Consider the following 26311-nt stretch of genomic DNA (forward strand, 5'->3'; position numbering starts at 1 on the left):
CTGGTTTTACAACCCCAATTAGAGCGTTACCTGCTAGAAAGGACCAAATGAGCCAACCTTTTTGAAGACCAAAAGAACTCAGGGCCAGGACAATCACCTGACACTCCTTACCTCTGATTTCTGCACTGGTTTTGTGCATTGAGATCAACAACCAGATTGCTGTCTGAAATAACTAGTTTGGTTGCTGGGAACAAAAACTGCTGATTCCTCTGACCATGTCAAGTGATAAATTATGTTTTGAATAAGTCCCCCCTCTATGTGGGAGACTCAAATCATTCACCCTATTGTCTCCTTGATGCCCTGAATGGCTGTGAGCAATGACATATGCAAAGGCAATTGGATACATCTCTTCAGGTTTACTGCTTTACTGGCTGGGGATTATAAAAATTTAAGATAACTTAAGCCAATAATGATTGGACAATCATTTGTTTGAAATGGTATAGAGTGTCATGCCTGAGCAGAAGTTTGGACTTGAAGACCTCCAACATCCTGTAGGAAGTTAGCACCCACCCCTCTCCTAGAAAAATGAAATATTCTAGGAAATATTAAAAAGGCAGAATATTGTATTTCTCTGGATGAGAAATGGAGAAACATGTTTTTAGGCGGGAAACAAATTCACTCTTAATAGCCGCCACCATCCTCAATAGCCCACAGCATATGTCCGTACTTAGGAGATAAAGAGATAGCTAGGTCTATTCATAGGCAAATGCCCTCACCCAAGATCCAACAAAGGTAGGATTAGCCCTCTACACCTCTCACCACATGGCACCTGGGAAGATTACATCACCCAGCAAGGCTCAACCAAGCTTGGGACTCAGAACAGCCTACAGAGTTGCCCTGCATGGCCCCATGGGAATCTGACAACCAATCAGAATACAAGCTGAAATCCAAAAGCCCAGAGAGGGTATAAAGCTCAGGCACTTTCATCATCTCTTCCTTTTTTTCTTCTTCTTCACCCAACATCTTCAAGGCACGTGATCCTGTCCACCATTAAAACCATCTTTCCAAACAGCCTCCATTGTTTCCAGTGTCTTTTTCCCCACTTGGAGCTGAACGCAGAAGGGCATTTCTTCCAACACTCCCTTCCAACATTGTTATTCTGTTATTCTGTCAGAGCAAGAAACAGACTTAACTTAGACTTAAAATAACTTTATTGTCACTTTGAATGTACACTAATTGGCATACATTAAAATGTATCTTAAGGGCATTTGGAAAGCCTGGGGTTTTCCCTGAATATTAAATCTCTTAGATTGTAGAAGTGAGCATGCAAAGATCTTTCACAGCACAGCTAATAGATTCATACGGATTGCATCAGACACCTCAAGGAAGCAGAAGTGAGAAAACGTCTAGTTTTTCTTTAAGGTTTGGTGATGTCTTTGGCTCTGTTTTTTTGTTTTTGTTTTTTGTCAAATACCTTTTTTAGAGCTTCAGGAAACTACAAGTATTTGTCTGGCTTTTTTTAAAAAAAAGATTCAGCTTCCAGAGAAAAGGAATATGGCTCTCTCTCTCTTTAAGCGTTGAGCTCTGTTTTTGTTTGGTTTTGTCTTTTGAATTTCGTCTGAAAGCTTTGCTGCTGCTATTCCGAGTTGAATCTGGGAAAAAGAAAGAAAATTCAGCCTGGCACAGAAGGCCGATGCTTGGAAAAATCTGACAGTTGCAGGGAGCACTCCATGAAGTATAAAAGCGACAAAGTTTTTTAAAAATCCACCAACCCACGAAAAGCAAAAGGCAAGGACTGCAGACTCGGTAAAATGTATTCAACAATAATTGTGGAGGAAGAAGAGGAGGAGTCATTAATCAAACTTCTCTTTGACATTTTTCAGTAGGTGGTGAAGGGGGGGGGTGAAGATCAGGAAAAAAAGAGCAAAAAGAGCTAACTAATTTTCGAGAAAGGTTCTTTCCCTGCCTGCAAACATGTTTTGAAGTGGGGGTGAAATCCAGAAGGTTCTGACAAGTTCTGGAGAACTGGTAGTGGAAATTTTGAGTAGTTTGGAGAACCGGTAGCGGAAATTTTGAGTAGTCCCGAGAACCAGCAAATACCATCTCTGGCTGGCCCCAGAGTGGGGTGGGAATGGGGATTTTGCAGTATCCTTCCCCTGGAATGGGGTTGGATTGGAGATTTTGCAGTATCCTTCCCTGCTATACCCACCACACCACACCCACCAAGCCACATCCACAGAACCGGTAGTAAAAAAAAAATTGAATTTCACCACTGCTTTGAAGCTCACCTCCTCAAAGACAACGTGGGGGAAGAAACTGCCCAAATTGGAGGAGGGAGGAGCAAGAGCAGTAAATAAGTTGTTGTTGGTTCCCAGAGGTCTCCCTACAAATGCTGTTGGGGCTCACTGCACAACCACAGCTTAGGCAACTGTGGTCGGAGGGATTTCAGCACAGTTCCTGCCCGAGAGAGAAAACAACCCACATCTGGACAGACAGGAGGATCTCTGTGGCCAGTGGTTGGCTGAGACCTCTTGGATGCTTCTTTGGTTGATGAGAGGGTAGGATGGGATGCTCAGAAGGCTTCTTTTGAATGCACAAAGGAAACGCTATTTCTTGAAAAGTCCTAGCTTGGCCAGATGCTGAATCTGAATTTCAAGGAGCAAAAACTTCAGTGACAAAAGGGTCCATTTCTGAACTTTAATTGAAGCTGGTGGGACTTGTGAATGGTGTCTATATTCTCTTCTGTTGGAAGATTCACATGTTCCTGTGTGTTTATGAATTCTTCTCTCCCATCAATAAATCTGGGAGTCTTACAATAGCTCATTACTCTTACTTGAACTTCTGGGCTGGAAACCCTGTCGCCCTCCAGCCATTACCAAACTGCCATGCCACTTCCTTCCTGTCAAGCACAGGAAATCAAGAGCCAAGTCTCCAGGTTTATTGCCCGCTAACATTCTGTACAAGAATCTGTACTACCTAAGAAATTTGGCGGTGGATAAGGGTCAATGGAATTCAAGGTAGCTTGGACTTAGATCTCTTATGGGCAGGAAGGGACTCAAGAATGATCAAGACACTTGAACCCAAGCCTGGTCATCTCCTATATCAGCATTCCCCAACATTTTGGGCACCAGGGACTGGTTCCATGGAGAGAGGTTTTTCCATGGACAGGAGGGGGTGTGGTTACATGTGCTGCCTGCATCCCACGGATGGGGCTTCCCTTGTTTGTGTGGTCCCGTTGTTGGCATGCCGCGGACCAAGGCCAGTCCACAGATTGGGGATTGGGGACCCCTGTCCTACATCTTCATGCTGATGAGCACTGGGAGGGTACAACTTCTAGCTCAGCTAACACTTGTCCAAACTGTACTTTACGACTGTCAATTTTATGCTACGGCCCCCATTCATATCTTAGGACTGTTTGAGACCTCTCGCAACTCCCATTTGCGCTGCCCTTTCCAAAGGACCAACCCCAAATATGGGTTGTGTGTGCAGGCAGATCGCAGGGGGAGCTTCTCCGCTGTGAGCAAAAGCTGAGCTGCCACTAATTATCCATACTATGCAGTTTTGTGCTACCTCGATGTGCTCTTCACACCACACTTCCTGTTCCCCATAGCAGCTCTGGAGTTGGGCCCACAGGTTTATCCCCCACGGAAACTCCTGCACATCTTCGAGACTCTTCATGGACGACACTTCCCTTTTCTGTTTGTGTGTGGCATTGTGAAACTGTTCAGCTCCCTTTGAGGATCCTGCTGAGTGCAAAGAAAACTGGCTAAACTTGAGAGTGCAACAAGAAAAAGTAGCCAGCTTGCTTTTTAAATCAGCATAGACGGTGTGCCCTCTGTGTTTTTTCCTCCCTTTACTTTACTAGTCAAGTCACATCCTAACCTTGGAACTTCTAGTCAGTTTCACTTGAAATTGATAGGATTCAGAAATAGAATAGAGCAGAGCAGAACAGAACAGAACAGAACAGAATAACAGAGTTCAAAGGGACCTTGGAGGTCTTCTAGTCGAACCCCTTGTTCTTGCAGGAAACCCTATACCATTTCAGGCAAATGGTTGTTCAATCTCTTCTTAAAAACTTCCAGTGTTAGAGAATCCGCAACCTCTGGAGGCAAGTTGTTCCACTGATTAATTGTTCTAACTGTCAGGAAATTTCTCCTTAGTTCCAGGTTGCTTCTCTCCTTGATTAGTTTCCACCCATTGCTTCTTGTTCTGCCCTCAGGTGCTTTGGAGAATAGTTTGACTCCCTCTTCTTTGTGGCAGCCCCTGAGATATTGGAACACTGCTATCATGTCTCCCCTAGTCCTTCTTTTCATCAGATTAGACATACCCAGTTTTAGCAACAGTTCTTTGTGTCTCTCCTTTGGCATCCTCTATTCTATTCTATTCTATTCTATTCCATTCCATTCCATTCCATTCTACTGCATTCCATTCCATTCCATTCCACTCCACTCCACTCCACTTTACTTTACTTTACTTTACTCTACTCTACTCTACTCCATTCTACTCCACTCCACTCTACTCATTTCCAATCACAAACAGCCCATAAAACTACTCTACTCTACTCATTTCCAATCACACACAGCCAATAAAGCTACTCTACTCTATTCTATATATTCTACTCTACTCTACTGTACTCTACTCTACTCATTTCCAATCACACACAGCCAATAACCTACTCTACTCCTACTCTACTCTACTCTATTTCTTATTCTACTCCACTCCACTCCATTCCACTATTAATTTGATATTAGTATAACTCTTGTCCTAAGCGAGTTGTCCCGTGACAAGTTGGTCATGATAAATTGTTCCCTGGTAAATTGGCCGCAGCACGTTGGCTGTGGCAAGTTGGCATAGACCCCCTCATCTATGCCCGTTTGAAGGACAGAGACCCAGATCATGTCTAGAAAAATTCCAGTTGGACACACACGCTACATCAAATTGTCACACAATAGCCCAGGAACATTTTTATCAGGAAAGCATTATGTCAAACTGCGAAATTTTTAACCTTCAAAGCTCTACCTGACCCTGGCCCAAATGATCTCAGGGGCCATCTCCAATCAGAAGAAAAGCCTGCCATCAGCGAGAAATATTTCAAGCATACCGTTTTCAGCAGTAATCATGCAAGCTCAGCCTTTTATTTAAATATCTGCTTCCTCTTGGGGATTTTCAGCAAGCAAAAAAATATATATATTCAAGATCTAGGCTGGTCATTTGCTTAAAAATGTCTAAGCCACTAAAAATAATGTGGTTCATTTGCCTGAATACAGATGCCAAACTTTACTAAATTCATTTCTGTTTTTTTTTTAAAAAAACATAGTTAATTAAGGTTGCACTAATTCTGAAGGAATGCAGTGACTCAGTGGCTAAGATGCTGAGCTTGTTGATCAGAAAGGTCGGCAGTTCGGCAGTTCGAATCCCTAGCGTAACGGAATGAGTTCCCGTTACTTGTCCCAGCTTCTGCCAACCTAGCAGTTGGAAAGCATGTAAAAATGAAAGTAGAAAAATAAGGACCACCTTTGGTGGTAAAGTAACAGCATTCCGTGCTCCTTCAGCATTTAGTCATGCCAGCCATATGACTACGGAGACGACTTCAGACAGGGCTGGCTCTTCGGCTTTGAAACGGATTATGAGCACAGCCCCCTAGACTCGGGAACAACTAACACATATGTGCAAGGGGAACCTTTACTTTTACCTAATTCTGTGGTCTCATTTATACCATTTCTGTTGACACAAACTTCAGAAAGATTTAGAAGTATACTCTGATGATTATCTCAAGTGCCGTCTAGCAAAGAAACTGCAGATATCTGAGCTGAGCTGGTATCATCAATCAATAAATTAGATTTTGGGTTTCAACCCGCTATGATTTCTGAAAAAAAATCCTGGTACATCCATCTTCAGAAAACAAAACTCACAAGCGAATATTTAGTAAGTTCTGTGAACTATCACAGAAGTGCGCTCTTTTTCTTAATTTTCAAGCAAGACAGACTGTTCTGACCGAGGCTTCCCAAAAGCATGAAGCAAACTCCTTGTCCCGACAAAAAACCCTTTTATTAATTGACTGTGAATTCTGCTCATTCACATCCAGCACGCATGCATACTTACTGCCCACGATGCTCCGTGATGCCTCCGCGATGCTCCAGCTGCTCGGGGGGGGGGGATGTACCTTTGGGACAGTCTTATACTATAGCAATAGCACGCTTTACAATGTTTTACAGCCCTCTCTAAGTGGTTTACAGAGTCAGCGTATTGCCCGTAACAATCTGGGCCCTAATTTTACTGGCCTTGGAGGGATGGAAGGCTGAGTCAACCTTGAGCCGGTCAGGATCAAACTGCTGACAGTTAGCAGAATTAGCCTGCAATACTATATTCTAACCTCTGTGCCACTATGGTTTGTTTCCTTCCTTCCTTCCTTCCTTCCTTCCTTCCTTCCGCCACTCATGCGGAACCATCCCTTCTTCTCCCCCCCTGCCAATCCGCAAAGCAGAAAACTTTGGGGAACTCTTGCTTGATGGTACCCCATCTCATTTCTGCTGCATTCAGCCACCAACTTTCCATTCCTTACACAAATCACTCTGCAATGCCGTTATTTACTTTACACCGTCTCTAAATCAGCAAACACACAACACATCCGCCCACGCTTCTCCACAATCTGAGGAGCAGCCAAAACCTCTTCTGTGCGCGTCCTGTGCGAGACTGTGAAACCGTTCCAGTGTTCCCAGAGGGTGGGGCTTTCTCATTGATCCCCCCCCCCCGTTTCATGTAGGATTCTGCAAAATGGAAAGGGACAACTCATCACAGCCTACAAATGGTCTCCCCGGGCTCTGGAGGCTGGAATCCCGAACCTGCGGTAGGCCCGTTTTTTCACTCTCCCAGAGCCTCCGTGCTCACCTTGCACTTACCTGCATCCAAAAGGGGCTACATGGGGACTCCTGGAAGGGTGGGGCGAGGTGGGAAGGGGTGGGCGTGGCCAGCCAGGAGTGGGATTCGGAGGTTCTCCGAACTGCACAGAATCTTAACTAGAGGTTCTCCCGAACCCCTGCAAACCCCCAGCAGCCCACTCCTGCCTACACCATTTCAGACAAGTGGTTCTCCAATCTCCAATCTCAGTGATGACCGAATAAGATTAATGTGATTCTCACTGGCCTTGCCCTTAGCAAGAAATTATGTATACGGCATGAATGGCAGCTTTTTCTACCAAAAATAAACAAGAAAAGGATTTGTGTCTGCAACATTAAGCCTAAGTAAAAAGTGAGCTGAAATGGACCTGATCTTCTGGAGCAAAACTGATGCATACAGAAGAGGAAAATGAGGGTTTAATGTATGAACAAAAGGGCTACCTGGTACAAATTGGTATCATCAAGATTGTTGTGGATGTGAATCAAAGGATACGTTGGTGATTGCCTTTCTCTGCCCATGATGACAGTGTAAGAGCCAGAGGGGAAATTATGCAATATTCTGAATGAGGAATATGACACAGAGAAATGGAATGATCAAATGAAAAGGATTGCAGTGAGAGAGAGAAACCCAGGCAAAATATAAACGTCATAAATAATAAAGTTAGAACTACCTTAAAAGGTAAAAGAGCAAGTGAACCTTACCCCACAGAAGGAAGATTTGGTTCATCAGAAGGATCGTAGGGCAAAGCTACCTCCACTCAAGGCCCAAGGAAGAACTTTGCATTACTGTTGCTGGTGGAAAAACGGGACATAAATGAAATAAAAAAGGAATTGATTGTAAATTTGATAACGGCAGCTAGATGAGCGATGGCAAAAATATCGGGGACGAAATTGGGATATTCAAAGAAATGAGCGATATAATGATATTTGGAGTACGGCAACAAATGATAAAGTAACAGCAGAAATTAAATTTTAAAAAGGGATGATCAAAGCAAATAATTATAATGAAAGATGGGGGCATTTTACAAAATCAGTGGGTGGAAGGCAAGGGAAATAAACCTATTCAAGAATATATGTTGTTTTGGGGGGGGTAAGGGCACAATTGGAATCTATTGCATCTTTTAGTTGCTTCTCAACCTTGGTCACCTGAAGATGTGTGGACTTGAACTCCAAGAATTCCCCAGCCAGGTCTGCTGGCTGGGGAATTCTGGGAGTTGAAGTCCACGCATCTTCAGGTGGGCCAAGGTTGAGAAGCACTGTTATAGATGAAGAAATATAAAGGGGGGGGAGGAGTCTCCAGAAGGTGGAGGCACATGGTAATATTTGGTTTTTTTCCCTTTTCCTTTCTTTTTTTTGTATCTAGATTGTATTATGTTTGTATCATTTGTATTAAAATAAAAATAAAAATATTATTTTTCTTAAAAAAGGAGCCAGCTTCCCAGGCAGTTGTGGGATTCACTTAGGTTTACCACCGGTTCACAATTGCAAACCTGCACACACATGCTTGCATTGTGCGCAGGCACACCTTCTGCACATGCATGATGCCTTCTGCACATGCATGATGCCTTCTACGCATGCGCTTTGCTCCTGTGGGTAGTGTGCACGCATGCGCGTAGTAGCAAAAATTAGACTACATAGTACGTTTTGGAGCTGGGTCAGGTGGCACTTGCACTTTGCCACTACCAGTTCAATGAATCGGTCCGAATCAGCTGAATACCCTCTCTGTTCCCAGCAGTGACGTGCGGTGAGGGTTATGGCTGGGGAGGCTGGTGACGTCATCAGGAAGGCGGGGAATGGGATGTGTGCAGCACACGTGGTCTCATTCTCCGCCTTCCTGAGTGAACATTAAGGGGACCGCGGCGTAGCATTGCTTCCTCCACCGGCACCAGTCCCTTCTGCCCCCCACTCCTTCAAGGTCTCCCACCAACCCAAAGCCCGATCCCCAGCTCCCTCGGGCAAGGTTTGAGCGGGGTGAATGGGAAAGCAACGAAAGGGGCTGCGCTTTCACCCCGCTCAAGCCTTGCCGCCTGCAGCCACCGCCCGCCCTCGCTGCCCCTTTCGTTGCTTGCCCGCCCGCCAAAGCCTCCTTCGTCCCCCCCCAGCGCGCGCCCTTTTTATTTCCCGTGACACCCCCCCCCCCATTTCGGGAAAGCTTTCCCCATTGCCTGGGGGGTGAGGGGGGCGGCTCCTCTCCTCCCACTCCCTCCATCCCTGAATGGGGCCGAGGCAGTCCGGTGGACGAGTGACCAAAGATCTCGCTGCCTCGCTCGCTCGCTCGCTCGTTCGCTCGCCGGACTGCTTCGGCGCCATTCTGGCTACCTCCGTCCATCCGCGCCCGGGAGCTGCGGAGGCAGAAATGTTGTCGGCGCCTCCGGATGACGAACCAGTCGCTTGCTTTCGTCATCGGGAGGCCGATAACATTTCTGCCTCCGCAGCTCCCGGGCGCGGATGGACGGAGGTAGCCAGAATGGCGCCGAGGCAGTCCGGTGGACGAGTGACCGAAGATCTCGCTGCCTCGCTCGCTCGCTCGCTCGTTTGCCCGCCGGACTGCTTTGGTGCCATTCTGGCTACCTCCGTCCATCCGCGCCCCGGAGCTGCAGAGGCAGAAATGTTATCGGCCTCCCGATGACGAAAGCAAGCGACTGGTTCGTCATCCGGAGGCGACGACAACATTTCTGCCTCCGCAGCTCCCGGGCACGGCCGGACGGATGTATATAATATTATATATATATAGTATATAATATTATATACTATTATTCCATGAAGAGAGGTGAGGCCCTGCCTCCCTTGCCTCCACTGACCGCACGTCACTGGTTCCCAGGTACTCCAAAGCCAGGCTGCCTTGGGGCAGAAGCTCCCCCGCCATCTCCTCAATTATGCCTCCTTCCCAATTCGGAGCAGGCCTTCCTGAAGATCTACCTTGACAGGTCCACACCTGGAGAAGGGGGTGGGTTTTATTTTTAGCCTTAGAGGTTGTGCCTTAAAACCCTCCCAGGAGTGTGCAGGTAACTAGGGCTGCTCCCTTCCAATAGGTGTGCTTGGATCAGTGGTGGGATATGACCGGTACGCCCCAGTACGGGCTTACCGGTGCCTGCTGGGAGCACCAGGTACCGTTCTGGTACGGTGCTCCAAAGAGCCTACCTGCCCGCCCACGCTCCTTACCACTATTTGAGCCGATCGGGGCATTTGTGCATGCACACGTAGCGCATGGTACCTGCCTGACATTCCACCGAGCTGCTGGAGCGTTGCGGGCAGTAGGTATGCGTGCGCATGACGTGCGCATGACGTGCGCATGCCGTGCGCATGCCGTGCGCATGTTCCGTGCGCATGTTCCGTGCGCATGTTCCGTGCGCATGTTCCGTGCACGTTTTTGTGCGCATGTTCCGTGCGCATGTTCCGTGCACATTTTCTGTGTGCATGTTCCGTGCGCATGTTCCGTGCACATGTTCCGTGCACATGTTGCATGCACATGTTGCATGCACATGTTGCATGCACATGTTGCATGCATGGCATGCACATGGTGTGTGCATGCTGTTTGTGTGTACATGGTGGACGCCCAGCCCCATTGCACCGTACCAGTTGCAATGGGATCCGGAACCCACCACTGGCTTGGATCCCTAGAACATATTGATATTTAGGGGGAATCCTGCAAATTCTGCACCAAGAGAGGCCCTAAGGAGAGACCCATAAGAAATGGTTCAAAAGATGCTGCAACAATCAAATCTTCACCACTGAAAATCAGGAAGCAGCTCCAGAAGCCACTCAAGATGCCCAGGGTTGACATCCTCAATGCTAAATGCTGGCAGCAGCTGCTCTCAGATAAAGCTCCAAGTGCTTCAACCACCCTCTAAAATGATGCAAGTGACTAGATGTCTACAAGGAATATAAATCCTTCCATTCCCCACTATCCTGTCAGAGCTGAAGAAGCTTCTTGGATGAGAAGTGAAGCGTCTTCAAAAGAAGGAACGAGAGGGTCGCCTCCTGAAAAAACACCTTTGGGACAACCATGGATGACTGAGAATCTCTCCAGATGTTTTGCTATATAATTTGGGATGGACACCCTTGGAATGATGTGGGAGTAGGAATGGATTTCCAGAGGGAAAATTGCAGACTGCAGGAATCAGGAGCACCCCTCAGGTGACTCTGAGGACACAGAGAAACTTCCAAGTGCTTCAACCACCCTCTAAAAGGAGGCAAATTCCTTGCTGTCTGCAAGGAATATAAATCCTTTCATTCCCTACCATCCTGTCAGAACTGAAGACGCTTCTTGGATGAGTCTTCAAAAGGGAAAAACCAGAAAGTCCAGTTGCCTCCTGAAAATGCACCTTTGGGACAACCATGACCTGGATAACTGAGAATCTACAGACTCTCAGGGGAAGTAGTTGGAGCAATAGATGGATAACAAGTTGGAAGGCTGAACTGGCTGCTTTAATGAGTAGTAGAGAGGGATTGATTTTTCACATTGTCCAAATTGCTATGTTCTCCAGATGATCTGAGGGACGTCAAACACTGTTGCTAAGTATTTAGCTCATGCAGTGTTTGTTACCCAGAGCACAACCATTAGAAATCTCCAGTTATTTTATTATATCTGTTTTATTTGAAAAATAATAATAGGAGCTTTAGAATACTCTGCTTTCAAACACACATTCATGGATAAAAATACAAGAATCTTCCTGTATATATTTTGCAAAACGAGGGGTTGCATTTTAGCTTCACAAGGAATTTAGCTGTTGATTCAACTTCAAGCAAATAATTGTAGACATATATTTTCATAATTCCATTTATATTCATACTGAAGTCTTCCCCATATAAATCGATACAGGAACACAGTTTCATATTAAAGCATTTCATCCAGGTACAGTTTACAGCATATGAAATTTTTTTATAGCACTAATAAATGAATAAAAAACTAAATGATTCGTGTAAAATGTTTATACACTTTATGTACACACACCAAGTCACAAAATTCAATTCAAAACACCTCCATTCATGACTACCGTGACAGACTTAATAAGCTACAGTACAAGATTTATTTTTGGGAAAAAAAACAGGAAAAAAAGAAGAAGCTTAGAACTTATTTAAGCACTTACTGAAATCTGGATTGTTTACAAAAATTTAGAAAACACAGTTCAGAGAGAAATACTCCACGTGTAACTAGAAAAGTCTTGCAACCGCCTTTTGGGAATGACGTCTTAACAATGAATTTCAACCCATATCTTCTCAACTGCAATCGAGCTGAAATATGCACAAATGGGATCATTTTAGAGTAAGGCTTAGAGTAAGAGGGATATATCTCTTTTCTGGAAGCTCTCCACAATGCAGTAGCTTATTGCTTATCCTTTTTAAAAAATCTCTCTCTCTCTCTCTCTCTTTCTCTTCCTCCTTTCCTCCCTTCCTCCTTCTCTCACTCACTCACTCTCCCTTGCTGACTTCTAAAAAATAACCCTAATTCCCAATTTACAGACAGTTCCCACTAAATGAAGCTACCAGACTCAAATGTTTCAGCATTTGGGAAAATGCGACTGGTTTTAATAAAACTTCAGCTAGAATTTGCCTATGGAGATTCACAATTTTTCAGGTCAAGGTTGTGCCAAAGGTGCTTCCCCCCCCCCCCCCCAAAAAGTAACTGGACTGGACTGTTTTTTTTTTCTCCTTGAAAACATTTCGCTTCTCATCCAGGAAGCTTGTTCAATATTTTCAAGGAAAAAAACGAAGGAAGTCCAGTTGCTGGTTGAAAAGCACCTTTGGTCCAGCTGGACTCCTAAAAGTTTTGTTTTTTAAAGTCACTAAGCAACTTCCCACTCATGAAGGGAGATGCACTCTAAAGCAGCGGTCATCAACTGGTGGTCCATGGACCACTGGTGATCCATGAGAAAATTTTGGTGGTCCACAGAAAAATTATTTGCATTTTTTATATTGCACTAAATACTATTTATCTTTTTTTTTAAAAAAAAAAAAAAGTAGTCCATGGGATTTAAAATTATGAATTTAGTGGTCCCTGAGGTCCGAAAAGTTGGTAATTTCTGCTCTTAAAGGATGATGTGGTCCAACAAATAGGAGACCTTCAGTGTCTTCCTTAACTAGAAGAGAAACAAAACAGGCTTGCTGTTGGAAACAAGCCAGGAATCAGGGTTTTACAGAGATTCTGGTTGAGTAAGCAAGCCAGTTAAGCCAGCATTTCTGGTTCCTTAAGTAGCAAAAATATCAGGAAAGAATGAGACCAACCGGAATCTCGATTATTTCCCCCCTTTCTCTTTATGCATATAGACCGAAACCCCAGGGTTATTTTTTTTAAAAAAAAATCTCTAATAGGCAAGCCCTGGATTAAAATCATCTCTCTCTCTTAAAAAATAAAAAGCACTAAACCTCAAGCAACCGTAAAAGGGGGAGAAAAAATTAAAACACGGGAGAATTCTTTGGTTAAAATAACTCATCCGAGTCTGCAAGAATCAAAACACTGTATGAGCCGAATTTTGAAGGACCAGGAGATTATATTGCAGCATACCCTAATTTGGGAATTAGGCAAGAAATATCTGATTTAGTCTGGGCAAGAGAGAGCAGTGGCCTTGGGTGCTTAAATGCCAAAAAGATGAACTCAACGGGTGGGGGGGGGAGAGGAGAGGGAGGAAGATGTCCTGCTGTTGTGCTTGTCTTTATTTAGTTAAAATTCTGCATCCTGATCTGGCGGGGGGGGGGCGGGGGGGGCGAGAGAAATACTTTTGGAGGGTTCTTTCGATGTAGCACCAACGCCAGCCAGCTCCTCAAGCACTCAAGTCCTATTTCTACACCGAGGAAGAGGATGATGTCCTCTTGTCTCGGCTGTCATGTCTCTTGTCATGTCTCGGCTGCCTTTGGGGAGGCAACCCTCACCCCCACCCTCGCTCTGAAAGCAGCCCACTTCAGCAACCTGCCCCCACCCCGTCCCACGACCCACCCGCAGGTTCTTTCAACCCTAAAGCGGGGAGGGGCTGCTGCAGGAGGCCCGGGGGGTTCGATCCCCGGAATCCTGCGTGGGGGGGAAGGATGTGATAATTCCACGGAGGTCTGCTTTTTCCAGCTCGGATCGAGGACCCCGCGTCCCCCCAGCCCTCCACCCCCAGCCTGCCGATGCAGTGCGCAAAGCTCGCCTTCTGGTGAGAGAGGAAGGTGCGAGGAGCTGAGCCACTTCTCCGAGTCCCACGTGGCGCCCGTCGGGAGATGCTGCTTCGAGATGCCGGGGCGCTCGGATGCCGGCGGAACGGAGTCCCCTCCGCTCGCTCGTTACCCCGGGCAGCTTTGGCTCCAAAGCCATTGAAGCAACCGGGGTGGGTGGGGAGCCAAAGGAACGGACGAGAGGGAGAGCGGGGGTGCAGCAACAAGGAAGCCGTCGGCCTCAAAGAGGAGAAGCAAGCCACCGGGCAATTGGGCAACGTTGAGCAGAGGAGGCCAGCTTAAAAGTCTCCATTGCCCGCCGCTAGTCCCGGGAGCAGCGCGCCGCCTCGTCTGGGAACAGGGGGACTCCCCTCCACACGGGGACGGCTGGGGAATCTTGTTTGGAGGGGGGATGCTTTAAACTGGGGCGGGGTCCCCCATTGAGACCCAAGGACCCTCGAGGGGCTGGGCTGATGGAGGTCCGCATTTCTGGTCAGCTTTGCTGGACGGGAAGAGCAGCGCCGACGGCCGGCGGGCAGGGCAACAGGAGAGCCGGCCCGTGGGAGGTTCCGCTAGGGCAAAGCGGGGGTTCTCCGGCGAGGACCCGGATCTGTCTGCCGCAACAGCCCCGCAGACGGCCGCCTTCTCTCCCCCCAGCCCCTCTCCGCCCCGGGGACGGGCCTCGGCGGCGCTCACTCGCGGCAGAAGACGTACTCGGTGTAGCTGGTCCAGATCTTGTCTTCGGCGGGGCCGCCTTGCTCGGGCCCGAAGGCGCAGGTGCCCGTGGAGGAGCAGGCGGCCATGCGGAAGCCGGCTTCGCTCAGCCGGTCGAAGGCCTGCTCCAAGAAGTTGAACTTGAGGTAGTAGCGGGCCGTGTAACGCTCGGGGGGCCGGTCCGGGTCGCGGCTCTCGTTCAACGTCTCCCCGAAGACTTCTTTGGCCAGCGCCGTCTTGCCGCAGACCGTGATGCGCGCCACCCGTCGGAACTTGGCGTCGGCTTGCGCGTCCCGACCGATGGTGTAGGAGCCCCGGTAGCCGATGGTGATGTAGCCCGAGCGGCGCCCGCCCGCGACGCCCCCGCCGGCGTCCAGGGAGAGCGAGGCCGCCAGCATCGGCGGAGGCCCCGACGGGCTGCGGCCTGAAGTCGGCGAGGTGGCCGAGGCCGGCGTCTCGGTGTAATCCGCTTCTAAGTAGCCCAGCCCCGACGGAGGCTCCTCGACGCAGACCGAAGAGTCGCGCAGCAGCCCGGCGAAGCGCGGCGGGCCCGGGGAGGAACCCGAGGCGGCCAGACGGCGCACCAGCTCGGGCAGCTGGAAGTACTCGGCCTCGCGGCGCAGGCGGCTGCGCTCCGGGAAGCCCTCGGGCAGCACCAGCTCCTGGTCGCGCAGGTAGTCCAGGACGTAGCGGAAGAGGAAGCCGTCGCGATCGAGAAAGAAGCGGCCTTTGGCGTCGCGGGGCAGGTCGGCCGGCTCCTGCTGGGAGAAGAGGCGCCACAGAAGCGAGCCGCGCACCGACAGCACCGTCCCTCGGCGGGTCACGTACACCTGCCCGCCCACGTTCAGCTCCACGATCTCCGGGATGGGCTCCGACGACGGGGACGAGGCCAGCTCAGTGGCCATTGGGGCTCGAGGGACGCCGCTCCGGGCGCCGCCGCCGCCGCCTCCCCCGCCGTTGGGGAGCCCCCGGGCGCTGTCGGCTAAGGCCATACCGATGGTCCCGGGCGAGGAGGAGGCCCTCGGCCGCCGCCTGCGCTCCCGGGGACTGCGACCGTCGACGGCCCTGCTCCGCTTGTTTTAAACCGGCCGTTCCGCGACCCTCCGACGGTTCTGCGTCCCTTTTCGCGCGTGGCTCCGCTGGGCTGCGGCCTCCGGGCACTGCCGGCGAGCCAAAGGACGGGGCGGCGGGGCTGGCTTTATGTAGCTCCGCCGCGCTGCCACCGGCGGGAGGAGCGAACGGAGGAGCCGGAGGCGGCCGGAGGCTGACGTCGCTCGGGCGCTTCCCTCCCTGCCTGCCTCCACCGCTTGCGCGGAGCCGCGGACGACGCGCCCGAGCGCCCACCCTGGCCGCGCGGCGCCTTGAGCGTCTGGAGGATGCCGGACAGCAGCGCTTAGCAAGGACGCCGCCGCGGGTCTCCGGCTCCCGTCACTCCCACGCGAGACCCGGGAGGAGCGCGGGCTGCGCGGGCGTCCAGCCCCCGCGTGGGCTGCCGCGGCCCGGGGAGGAGCCTGGCTTGGTTGGGTTGGCAGAGGGGGATGTTGGCCGGAGTCGTCGCGCGGGAACGTGGAGCGAAGGGGGTGGGTGGGAAAGTTCCGCTCCCCGCGGAGTGACGGCTGGCCGCTCGGGACTACCCGCTCCTGGTTTCTGGCAGCGCTTCCTCTGACCCCCCCCCCCCCAAACCCCTCCGGGCCGGTTTCCCTTCCTCTCTATTCCTAGAATAAGGGTAGAATCAGGGCTTCGCTTTTATTTTCTAAGCCTATTCAGACAATGTGTCCGTGTTAGGGTGGGATGGGATGGGATGGGATAAAGTAGGGTAGGATAGGAATAGGAATAGGAATAGATGGGTAGGGTAGGACAGGACAGAACAGAACAGAATAGAGGATAGGATAGGATAGGATAGGATAGGATAGGATAGGATAGGATAGAACCGAATATAGAATAGAACAGAAGAGAACAGAACAGAACATAGAATATAGAACAGAACAGAACAGAATAGAATAGAATAGAATTCTTTATTGGCCAAGTGTGATTGGACACACAAGGAATTTGTCTTTGGTGCAGATGCTCTCAGTGTACATAAAAAGACAAGATACATTCGTCAAGAATCATAAGAATCATATTCGGTCCTTCAGAGAGGTTTCTCCGGTGATGCTCACACCAGTCGAGTGGCTTGCCTCCAGAAAGATGCTGAGACTCTAGAAAAAGTGCAGAGAAGAGCAACCAGGATGATTAGGGGACTGGAGGTTGAAACATGAAGAACGATTGCTGGAACAGACCTGATAGCAGTGTTCCAATATTTGAGGGGCTGCCACAGAGAGGAGGGGGTCAACCTGTTTTCCAAGGTACCTGAAGGCCAGACAAGGAATAATGAATGGAAACTGAACAAGGAGAGATTCAGCCTAGAAATAAGGAGGAACTTTCTGACAGTGAGAACAACCAATCCATGGAACAGAAGTTGCCTTCAGAAGTTGTGGGAGCTTCATCCCTGGAAGCTTTCAAAAGGAGACTGGACTGCCATCTGTCAGAAATGGTATAGGGTTTCCTGCTTGGGTGATGCAGGGAGGGAGTGTAGGACTACACCCACAAGGTCCCTTTCAATTCTGTTGATCTGTTAAATTGTGAGTGCTGCAATACTGGAGGTTTTTAAGAAGTGATTGGACAACTATTTGTCTGAATTGTTGTAGACTCTCCTGCTTGAGTAGGTGGTTGGACTAGAAGACCTCCAAGGTCCCTTCCTACTCTGTTATTTTGTTATTCTGCTTTGTCTACCCATTTCACGGTCTTTCCCCTAATTCCAACAGCTAGTTTTCCACTTCTGGATTCTGGAAAGTTTGCCATCCATACTCTCTGCACCCTTCTCCAGCACCTCCAGATCCTTATCGTGTTTAATCTCCTTTATTAGCTTTCTGGGTCTTCTAGAGTTGGGGGGAGGGTGTTGCAATATTCTGATTGAAGCTGCAAAAACTCACAAATTTCTCTGCTACAGACACAGGTGGGTTGCTGCATTATAGCCTGAAGGCAGGTAAAATAAAGGAGAAATGCATTTCTCTTCTTAAAGCTACACCCTCCCCTCTATCAGTAACTGCCATAAATCTGTGTGTAGGGTGGGTTGCCTGCTTAGATAAGAGTTCAGTTTTTCCATATTTGGACTGGGTGAGTGAAATGGCTAATGCCTCAGAAAGCCATACAACTGGTCAAAGGTGAATATCTATTTAAAACTGTAGGAAGTTAAAACCCATCCCTCTCCTAGAAGAATGAAATATCCTAGGAAACACTGAAAAGGCAGAATATTATGTTTCCCTGGATGTGAAAAGGGAGAAACATGTTTTAAAGACAAAGTAGCTCCCTGCAGCTTCTTGCCCACCCCGCTTTGTCAATGGGCCACTAAAGCCTGAGGCAGTCTACTTTACATAATAAAGGTAATATCATCCTTTCACAGAAACTCACCATGTGGCATCTGGAAACTCATGCTCCCATGGGAGTCTGACTGCATGGCCCCATGGGAATCTGACAACCAATCAGTATACATTTCTTATACAGGAAACAGAGAGCTGGGGCTGAACACGTTATAAAAAGCCCAGTAAGCCCCTTCCCTAGCTCTCTTCTTCTTCACCTAACATTGAAGCATGTGATCCTCCTTTTCTGTTCAGGACTCGAGCCATGTGGTCCTGTCCACCATTAAACCATATTTCCAAGCAGCCTCCATGTCTCCACTTGGAGCCGAACCCAGAAGGAAATTTCTTCCAACAAAACAATTAAAATAGGTACAGTTGAAAATAACAAGCAAAGAGCACTGGAATCAACCACCTCTTCAAGAAAGGAATTTCCCTACGTGCTTTTTTTGGAGTGGAGGTGAACTGTCAGGCACAAGAAATCAGCAGCCAAGGAGGTTTGAACAAATACAGGTTTAATGCATGTGCACACCTTCTACAAAGGTTGGAACTATTAATGTTCAAACCAAATTGGTGATAGATAATAGACAATAGAATTCAAGGTGGGCTGGACTTAGGTCTCTGGTGGGTGCGAAGGGGCTCGAGACTGATTACATGTTTGACTCCTCCCTTGGGTTCAGCCTGGTCATCAACTTGTATTCCTTGAGCTTTTTAATCTTCAGTCTCTACAGCCAGACTTCTCAGGCAGGCTGACTAAAGGATGCATGTCAGGAAATCTCAGAAAAAGAAAAAGAAAGAAAGAAAGAAAAAGAAAGAAAGAAAGAAAGAAAGAAAGAAAGAAAGAAAGAAAGAAAGAAAGAAAGAAAGAAAAAGAGAGGGGAGGGAGGAAAGAACAAGAAAAGAAAAAGAAAGAGGAAAGAAGAAAGGGAGGGAGGGAAGGAAGGAAAGAAAAGGGAAGAGAATAAAGGAAAGGAATTAAAGAAAGAAGGAAGGGAAGGAAGGAAAAGAGAAAAAGAGAAGGGAGGAAGGAAGGAAAGCAGGAAAAAATGATAAGAAAGAAAAGGAAGGAAAGAAAGAAAATAAAATAAAAAGAAGGGAATGGAGGAAAGAAAGAAAAAAGGGAAGGAAGGAAAGAGAGAGAAAGAAGAAAGAAAGATGGAGGGAGGGGTAAGGAAAGAACAAGAAAACAAAGAAAAGAGAATAAGAAAGGAAAGAGGAAAGAAGGGAGGGAGGAAAGGAAGGAAGGAAAAAGGAAGAAAAAGAAAGGAATGAAAAAGAGAGGAAAGGAAGGAAAGAAAAGAGAAAGAAAGAGAAGGGAGAGAGGAAGGAAGGAAAGCAGGAAAATGATAAGAAAGAAAGGAAGGAAGGAAAGAAAGAAAAAAGGAAGGAAGGAAAAGAGAGAAAGAAAGAAAGCCCACCCCAGAAAAAAAGGGATAAGAGCAGAAGTTCGGTGACCACAGACCCTCAGGCTACAACGATGCAGCTCCGGGACAGGAAGGAACTCTGAGCTCCTCAAATTCATTTGAACGTGGAAAGCCCAAGGAGCCAAGGCGCCTGGCTAGAGGGATCCCAGCACCTAGAGAGCCAACATTGAGCAGAATGCTACCAAAGTGAATTGCTAGTGAGGTCCAGAGAGATGAGGAGCATCCTGTTGTCTGGAGGCAATACAGCATCTTTGGTTGTCTTTCAGTGGAGGAAGGTGTCAAGGAAGCTGGCAGAGTCCATGTTGGGAGGGCATCTCCTTTCCCAGCAAAAATCTCTTCGGGGTCCAAGCAGGCAAGCTGGGCTCTCAGAAGGAAGAGGTGGTGTCTCCCCCCCCCCCCCCCAACAGCCCCCAAAGTTGACCTTTAGGAATAAATAACTAGCAAAGATGCTGAACTTATTGATCAGAAAGGGTGGCAGTTTGGCGGTTCAAATCCCTAGTGCCGCATAACGGAGTGAGCTCCCATTACCTGTCCCAGCTTCTGCCACCCTAATAATTCAAAAGCACATAATAATGCAAGTAGAAAAATAGGAACCACCATTGGTGGGAAGGTAAGAGCGTTCTGTGCCCTTTGGCGTTTCGTCATGCCAGCCACATGACCACGGAGACTTCTTCGGACAGTGCTCTTCGGCTTTGAAACGAGGATGAGCACCGCCCCCTAGAGTCAGGAATGACTAGCACGATTAGATGTGTGAGGGGAACCTTTACCTTAACATCGGAAAAGCTAAGAGATCTTTGAGCTGCTTGGAGGTCAATGCTTGCCGACCCTCTTGGCAGAAACAAGGAAGGGCTGACCATTGGCCATTGTTTTCTTCTAGGAGATGGGTATCCAGGCCATTCCCCAATGGGAGAAATAACCAGGATCTGGTTTTGGCTTTGCTCCGGAATTAGTCAATGTTGGTTAACTGTGGGTAGTTGCTGCCCTCTGCTGATGACAAGGAAGGAACAGACCTGAGAATCTCTACAGACTTTTGAAGAAACAGAGCAATTTCACCATCAGGCTGGCAGTCAGTCTCTCGTCACTGGTGTATTTGACAAGTTACAACCCCCGGATGAAGGATGATTATGGTCAGGGTGTCTCTCTGAGCTCAGGTAATCAGAGTAACAGCATCCAGAAGGTAAACAACAATACGTGAAAAATCGCACAACGTGGAAGACGGGAATGAAAGGAGGGATTGTAGAAACAGATTTGGGGGCCATTCAGAGACCAAAAGTACAACTAAAGATGGTTGTTTAATGTATTAGGTATAAATGAGCAGGTCTGACTCCTCTATTAATTATAACTAAGGATGTGCATCCTCTCTCTCTCTCTCTCTCTCTCTCTCTCTCTCTCATTTTTTCTCTCATTCTCTTTCATTCTTTCTCTATCTCGTTCTCTTTCATTCTCCCTCTTTCATTCTCATTCTCTTTCTCATTCTCTCTCTTTTATTCTTTCTCCTCTCTCTCATTCTTTCTCTCATTCTCTGTATTACTTTCATCTTTCTTTCTCCTTCATTTTTTCTCTCATCTCATTCTCTCTATTTCATCCTCTCTCTGTGTCTGTATCTCTCTTATTCTTTCTCTCATTCTCTCTCTTTCAGATTCTCGTTCTCCCTTTATTCTCTCTCACATCTCATTCTATCTTTTTCATTAATTCTCTCTCTTTCAGACTCTCTCTCTCATTCTCTCCTTCATTCTCTCTCTTTCTTTCATTCTCTTTCATTCTTTCTCTCTCATTCTTTCTCTATCTCATTCTCTTTCATTCTCCCTCTTTCATTCTCATTCTTTCTCATTCTTTCTCATTCTCTCATTCTTTCTTTCTCCTTCATTTTTTCTCTATCTCATTCTCTCTTTTTCATTCTCTCTCATTCTCTCTCTACTTCATTCTCTCTCTACTTCATTCTGTGTGTGTGTGTGAAAGAGAGAGAGAGAGAGAGAGAGAGAGAGAGAAAGAGAGAGAGAGAGAGAGAGAGAGAGAGTGAAAGTGAGTGAGTGAGAGAGAGAGAGAACTTCACCACTCCAGCACAGGCTTCCCCTTTCCTTGAAGGCTGCCCTGTGGGATTCTGAACAGAGGAGAAAATCACAGGGGCAAATTATTCTGATCAGCAGCTGACGATTAGGAAGCCAAATATTTGCCATCCTTTTGAGGGTGAAGATTCCCTCTGGAGCTGCTCCCACTATCTCCAGAAAGGACCACCAAGAGCCACAGCAGAGTTAGGAAATACCCTCCCCACAGGTCTTCTTTTCCTTCCGAGACCAAATGCTGGCATGCAGATCCTTCCTCGCCCTTCCCAAGAGACCCTCAAGGCTCAAATCCACCATGGAATGAGCTGGGAAAGAGACCCTTCTGTGGGCAGCACAGGCACCTGGCTGGACCCCGCTAGGAAAATATGGGAGGGGCACTTTCCAGGAACAGGCGGAGGAGGCAGATGAGGACACGTTCGGGGGACGCCACGAAAAATTCATTATGGATTTTAATTTAAGCAAACCAGGATCTGTTTTTAACAGGTTAACAGAGTTGGAAGGGACCTTGTAGGTCATCTAGTCCAACCCCCTGCCCAAGCAGGACACTCTACACCATACTTACTGTTTGCAAGTGCGACAAGCCTGGGAAGCTGCAACACGGCAAGCAAGTGAAAAACCAGAAGAGGGGCTCTTGGCCCGGCCTCCCCATTTCCCACCTCTGAATGGTGAGGCCGGAGGCGACTTGGCCTTGGAACCGCCACTTTCGATGGATGAAGGGGACGGAGCTGTCAGCCTTCTCAGAAGTGCTGAAGGAAACGGCGGAGGCAGGAGGGTGACTCACCTTTTGACAGTCAAGAGTTTCCACGCCACCATCAAACTTCGGATTTCTTCTCTCTCTTTTTCTTTTTAAAAAGTCAAGGAAAGCTTCCTCTTCATTTTATATTTATTAAGAGGCGGTAAATCTTCTTTTGGTACCAATTTTTTTAAAATGGTGGGATCTTCTTCTTCTTCTCCTCCTCCTCCTCCTCATTCCCCCTCCTCCTCCTCTTCTTCTTCTACCTCTCTTTCTCCTCCTCCTCATTCCCTTTGCTTCCTCCTCCTCTTCTTCTTCCTCTTCCTCCTCTTCTTCTTCCTCTCCTCCTCCTCATTCCCCCTCCTCCTCCTCCTCTTCTTCTTCTTCCTCCCTTTCTTCTCCTCCTCCTCATTCTCCCTGCTTCCTCGTCCTCCTCTTCTTCTTCTACGTCTCTTCCTCCTCCTCCTCCTCCTCCTCCTCCTCCTCCTCCTCCTCCTCCTCTTCCCCCCTGCTTCCTCCTCCTCCTCATCTCCTCCTCCTCCTCCTCCTCACCCCCCCCCCACTACCTTCTCCTCTTCCTTTCCTTCAGATTGCTACCAAATGAAACAGAAAAGGTGGAGGAAGCGGAAATTAAGGGGATTTTTAATCAATTGTTTTTTAACAGTTTTAAGGGATTCCAGGGTAGGGGGGAGGGTGAATCAGGCCAGGAGTGAAAGTAGAGCCAGGCAAATAGGTGTGGTCGGGAGGGGAGGGAGCGGAGTGGGGGAGGAGAGGGAAAATAGCATTCCAGCACAGGGCTCTGTCATACCAACGGTCGTGGGGAGGGGTGGGTGCAAGGACAGACTAAGAACCTGCAGTCGGTTGGGAGACCGTGGCTGTTGGTCACACCCGGTCGCTTGTACCAACCCCCGCACTCTAGGTGGCCAGGATCTACAGAGCCAGGGCCTGAGGCTGATGTTATGCAATGCGAGGTCCGTTGTTAACAAGGCCCCCCTCATTAATGATCTGATTTTGGAGGGGGAGCCAGACCTCGCAGGAATAACAGAGACCTGGTTGGGCCACGAGGGAGGTGTACCCCTCGTGGACATGTGCCCACCAGGCTATCGAGCATTCCACCAGCCACGGGCCCAGGGTAGGGGCGGTGGGGTAGCGGTGATTATCCGGGAAGACCTGGAGCCGAGAGAGTTCACTGTGCCACAGACATCCGGGGGTGAATCTCTTGTCGTGAGATGGGGCCCAGGGAGACAGTTGGGCCTGCTGATAGTATACCTGGCTCCTCGCTATACATCAGTGGCCCTGCCTGAGCTCCTCGAGCTGATCACAGCGATGGCAGTTGAGACCCCCAAACTTTTAGTTATGGGGGACTTCAATCTGCCATCGATGGAAGAAGCATCCGAGGCAGTTCGGGAGTTCATGGCTTCCATGACAGCCATGGACCTGACTCAATTAATTCAGGGTCCCACGCATGAGGGAGGCCACACACTGGATCTTGTTTTTGTCTCTGGCCAGTGGACGAGTGATCTGGGAATAGGGGACTTAGCTATTATTCCCCTGTCATGGTCAGACCACTCACTTCTCTGACTTGACTTCCTGGTGCTACCCCCCGCTGCGGGGAGGCGGAACTGGAATGTCCTAGATGGTTCTGCCCCAGGCGCCTGATGGAACCGGATAGGTTCCAGATGGAGCTTGGGCCACCTCCTGTAGACCTGACCCGCTCCCGGATAGAGGACCTGGTAGCCGCATGGAATAATGCGGCCGCCGGGGCCTTAGACCAGGTGGCGCCTTTGCGGCCTCTCCTGCGGCAATGAACCACCCTGGCCCCTTGGTTTACCGAGGAGCTAAGGGTGATGAAACGCCACAAGAGACGCCTAGAGAGCCGATGGAGATCCTCCCGTTCCGAACTTGACCGAACACAGGTACGAACCTATTTAAGGACATACCTTGTGGCAATAAGAGCGGCCAGACGTTGACATTGTGCTGCTCTTATTGCGTCCGCAGATAACCGCCCTGCTGCCATGTTTCGGGTGACCTGCTCCCTTCTGTCGCAGAGGCCGCGGGAAGCCCCTCTACAGGGCAGAGCAGAGGAATTTGGGAAATATCTGCAGGATAAAATCGCTCAAATCCGGAGGGAATGGGTCCCCCTCAGTGGGCTAGGAGGGACGCCCGTGGCGAGTCTTGAGAGACCATTTTGGGAGGAGTTTGACGTTGTTGCCATCGAGGATTTAGACAGGTTGTGTGGGCGACTACGAGCTACCACATGTTCATTGGACCCGTGTCCCTCCTGGCTTGTACTGGCATCCTGGGAGGTTACACGAGACTGGCTCTTGGGACTAGTGAACGCTTCATTGGGCGAGGGGTCTCTACCGGCCGCCTTGAAAGAGGCGGTTGTGAGACCCTTACTCAAGAAGCCTTCCCTGGACCCAACGGAGCTAGCCAATTACCGTCCTGTCTCCAACCTTCCCTTTTTAGCGAAGGTTGTAGAGAGTGTGGTGGCCCAACAGTTCCCACATCACCTGGAGGAAAATGATTATCTAGACCCGCGCCAGTCCGGCTTCCGACCCGGGCACACCACAGAGACGGCCTTGGTCACGCTGGTAGATGATCTCTGGAGGGCCAGGGATAGGGGTTGTTCCTCTATCCTGGTCCTATTAGATCTCTCAGCGGCTTTTGATACCATCGACCATGGTATCCTATTGCACCGGCTGAAGGGGCTGGGGGTAAGGGGCACCATTTTACAGTGGTTCTGCTCCCTCTCCGACCGGACGCAACATGTGTTGGCAGGGGAGCAGAGGTCGACCCTGAGGCCTCTCACTTGTAGGGTGCCACAGGGGTCGGTCCTCTCGCCTCTCCTGTTCAACACATATATGAAGCCGCTGGGTGAGATCATTCGTGGTTTTGGGGTGGGATATCATCTGTACGCTGATGATACACAGCTGTACATCTCCACCCCGAACCACCCCAACGAGGCCGTCGAAATGATGTCCCGGTGTTTGGAAGCCGTACGGGTCTGGATGGGTGACAACAGACTCAAGCTCAACCCCTCCAAGACGGAGTGGCTGTGGCTTCCGGCCCCCCGGTTCAACCAGATGATTCCATCTCTGGCCATTGGGGGTGAGCAACTGGCCCCCATGGAGCGGGCGCGCAATTTGGGCATCCTCCTGGATGCCCGGCTGTCCATGGATGACCATGTGGCAGCCGTGGCGAGGGGGGGCGTTCCACCAGGTTCGCCTGGTGCGCCAAATGCGCCCCCTATTGGACCGGGATGCCCTTCGCACAGTCACCTACGCGCTGGTGACATCCCGCCTAGACTACTGCAATGCTCTCTACATGGGGCTTCCCTTGAGATGCACCCGAAGACTACAGCTGATCCAGAATGCGGCCACGTGGGTGATTATGGGGAGTACCAGATACTCCCATATAACACCTCTCCTGCGCGAGCTGCACTGGCTCCCTTGGTCTATCGGGTGCGTTTCAAGGTGTTGATCACCATCTTCAAAGCGCTCCATGGCACAGGACCTAGCTACCTGCGGGATCGCATCCTACCCCATACATCCCTACGACCAATTCGCTCTCACAGAGAGGGACTTCTCCGGGTGCCGTCCACTAAGCAGTGCCAAAGGGCGGCGCCCAGGAGCAGGGCCTTCTCTGTGATGGGCCCAGCCCTCTGGAATGACCTCCCCCCCGACATTAGGATTACTACCGACCTCCGCTCCTTCCGTTCAAAACTCAAGACCCACCTTTTTCAACTAGCCGCCCTGGCTCAACCATAGTTCCAGTTTAATCCTCCTGGCAATCTTTTAAACTTGTAATTTTATATTGGGGTATTTTAATTTTTAATCTTATTTCTATGTACTGTAATGATTGTTGTGTGATTTTTTACCTCCTCCGTGGAATGTTTAATTGTATATTATATGCTTTTTTATTTATTGTACGCCGCCCCGAGTCCCTTTGTGGAGAGGGAGCGGCTAACAAATCTAATAAATTCAAAATTCAGATTCAAAACCCTTTCCCAATG

At 48.9% G+C, this 26311-nt stretch overlaps 1 protein-coding gene across 1 annotated transcript; it reads right to left on the bottom strand.

Annotated features, from left to right (window-relative positions):
* Positions 1–12448: 12448 nt before the first annotated feature.
* Positions 12449–15857, bottom strand: KCTD12 (potassium channel tetramerization domain containing 12). Its single transcript, XM_081946001.1, has one exon. The coding sequence runs from the start codon at positions 15671–15673 to the stop codon at positions 14660–14662; it is 1014 nt and encodes a 337-aa protein (XP_081802127.1). The 5' UTR covers positions 15674–15857; the 3' UTR covers positions 12449–14659.
* Positions 15858–26311: the final 10454 nt, after the last annotated feature.

The sequence above is a fragment of the Natrix helvetica genome (assembly GCF_964273705.1).
Source record: "Natrix helvetica genome assembly, chromosome: 3".
NCBI lineage: Eukaryota > Metazoa > Chordata > Lepidosauria > Squamata > Natricidae > Natrix > Natrix helvetica.

What these genes read in the sequence shown, in the direction of transcription:
- KCTD12 (XM_081946001.1), bottom strand. Translation starts at nt 15,673, where the DNA reads ATGGCCTTAGCCGACAGCGCCCGGGGGCTCCCCAACGGCGGGGGAGGC.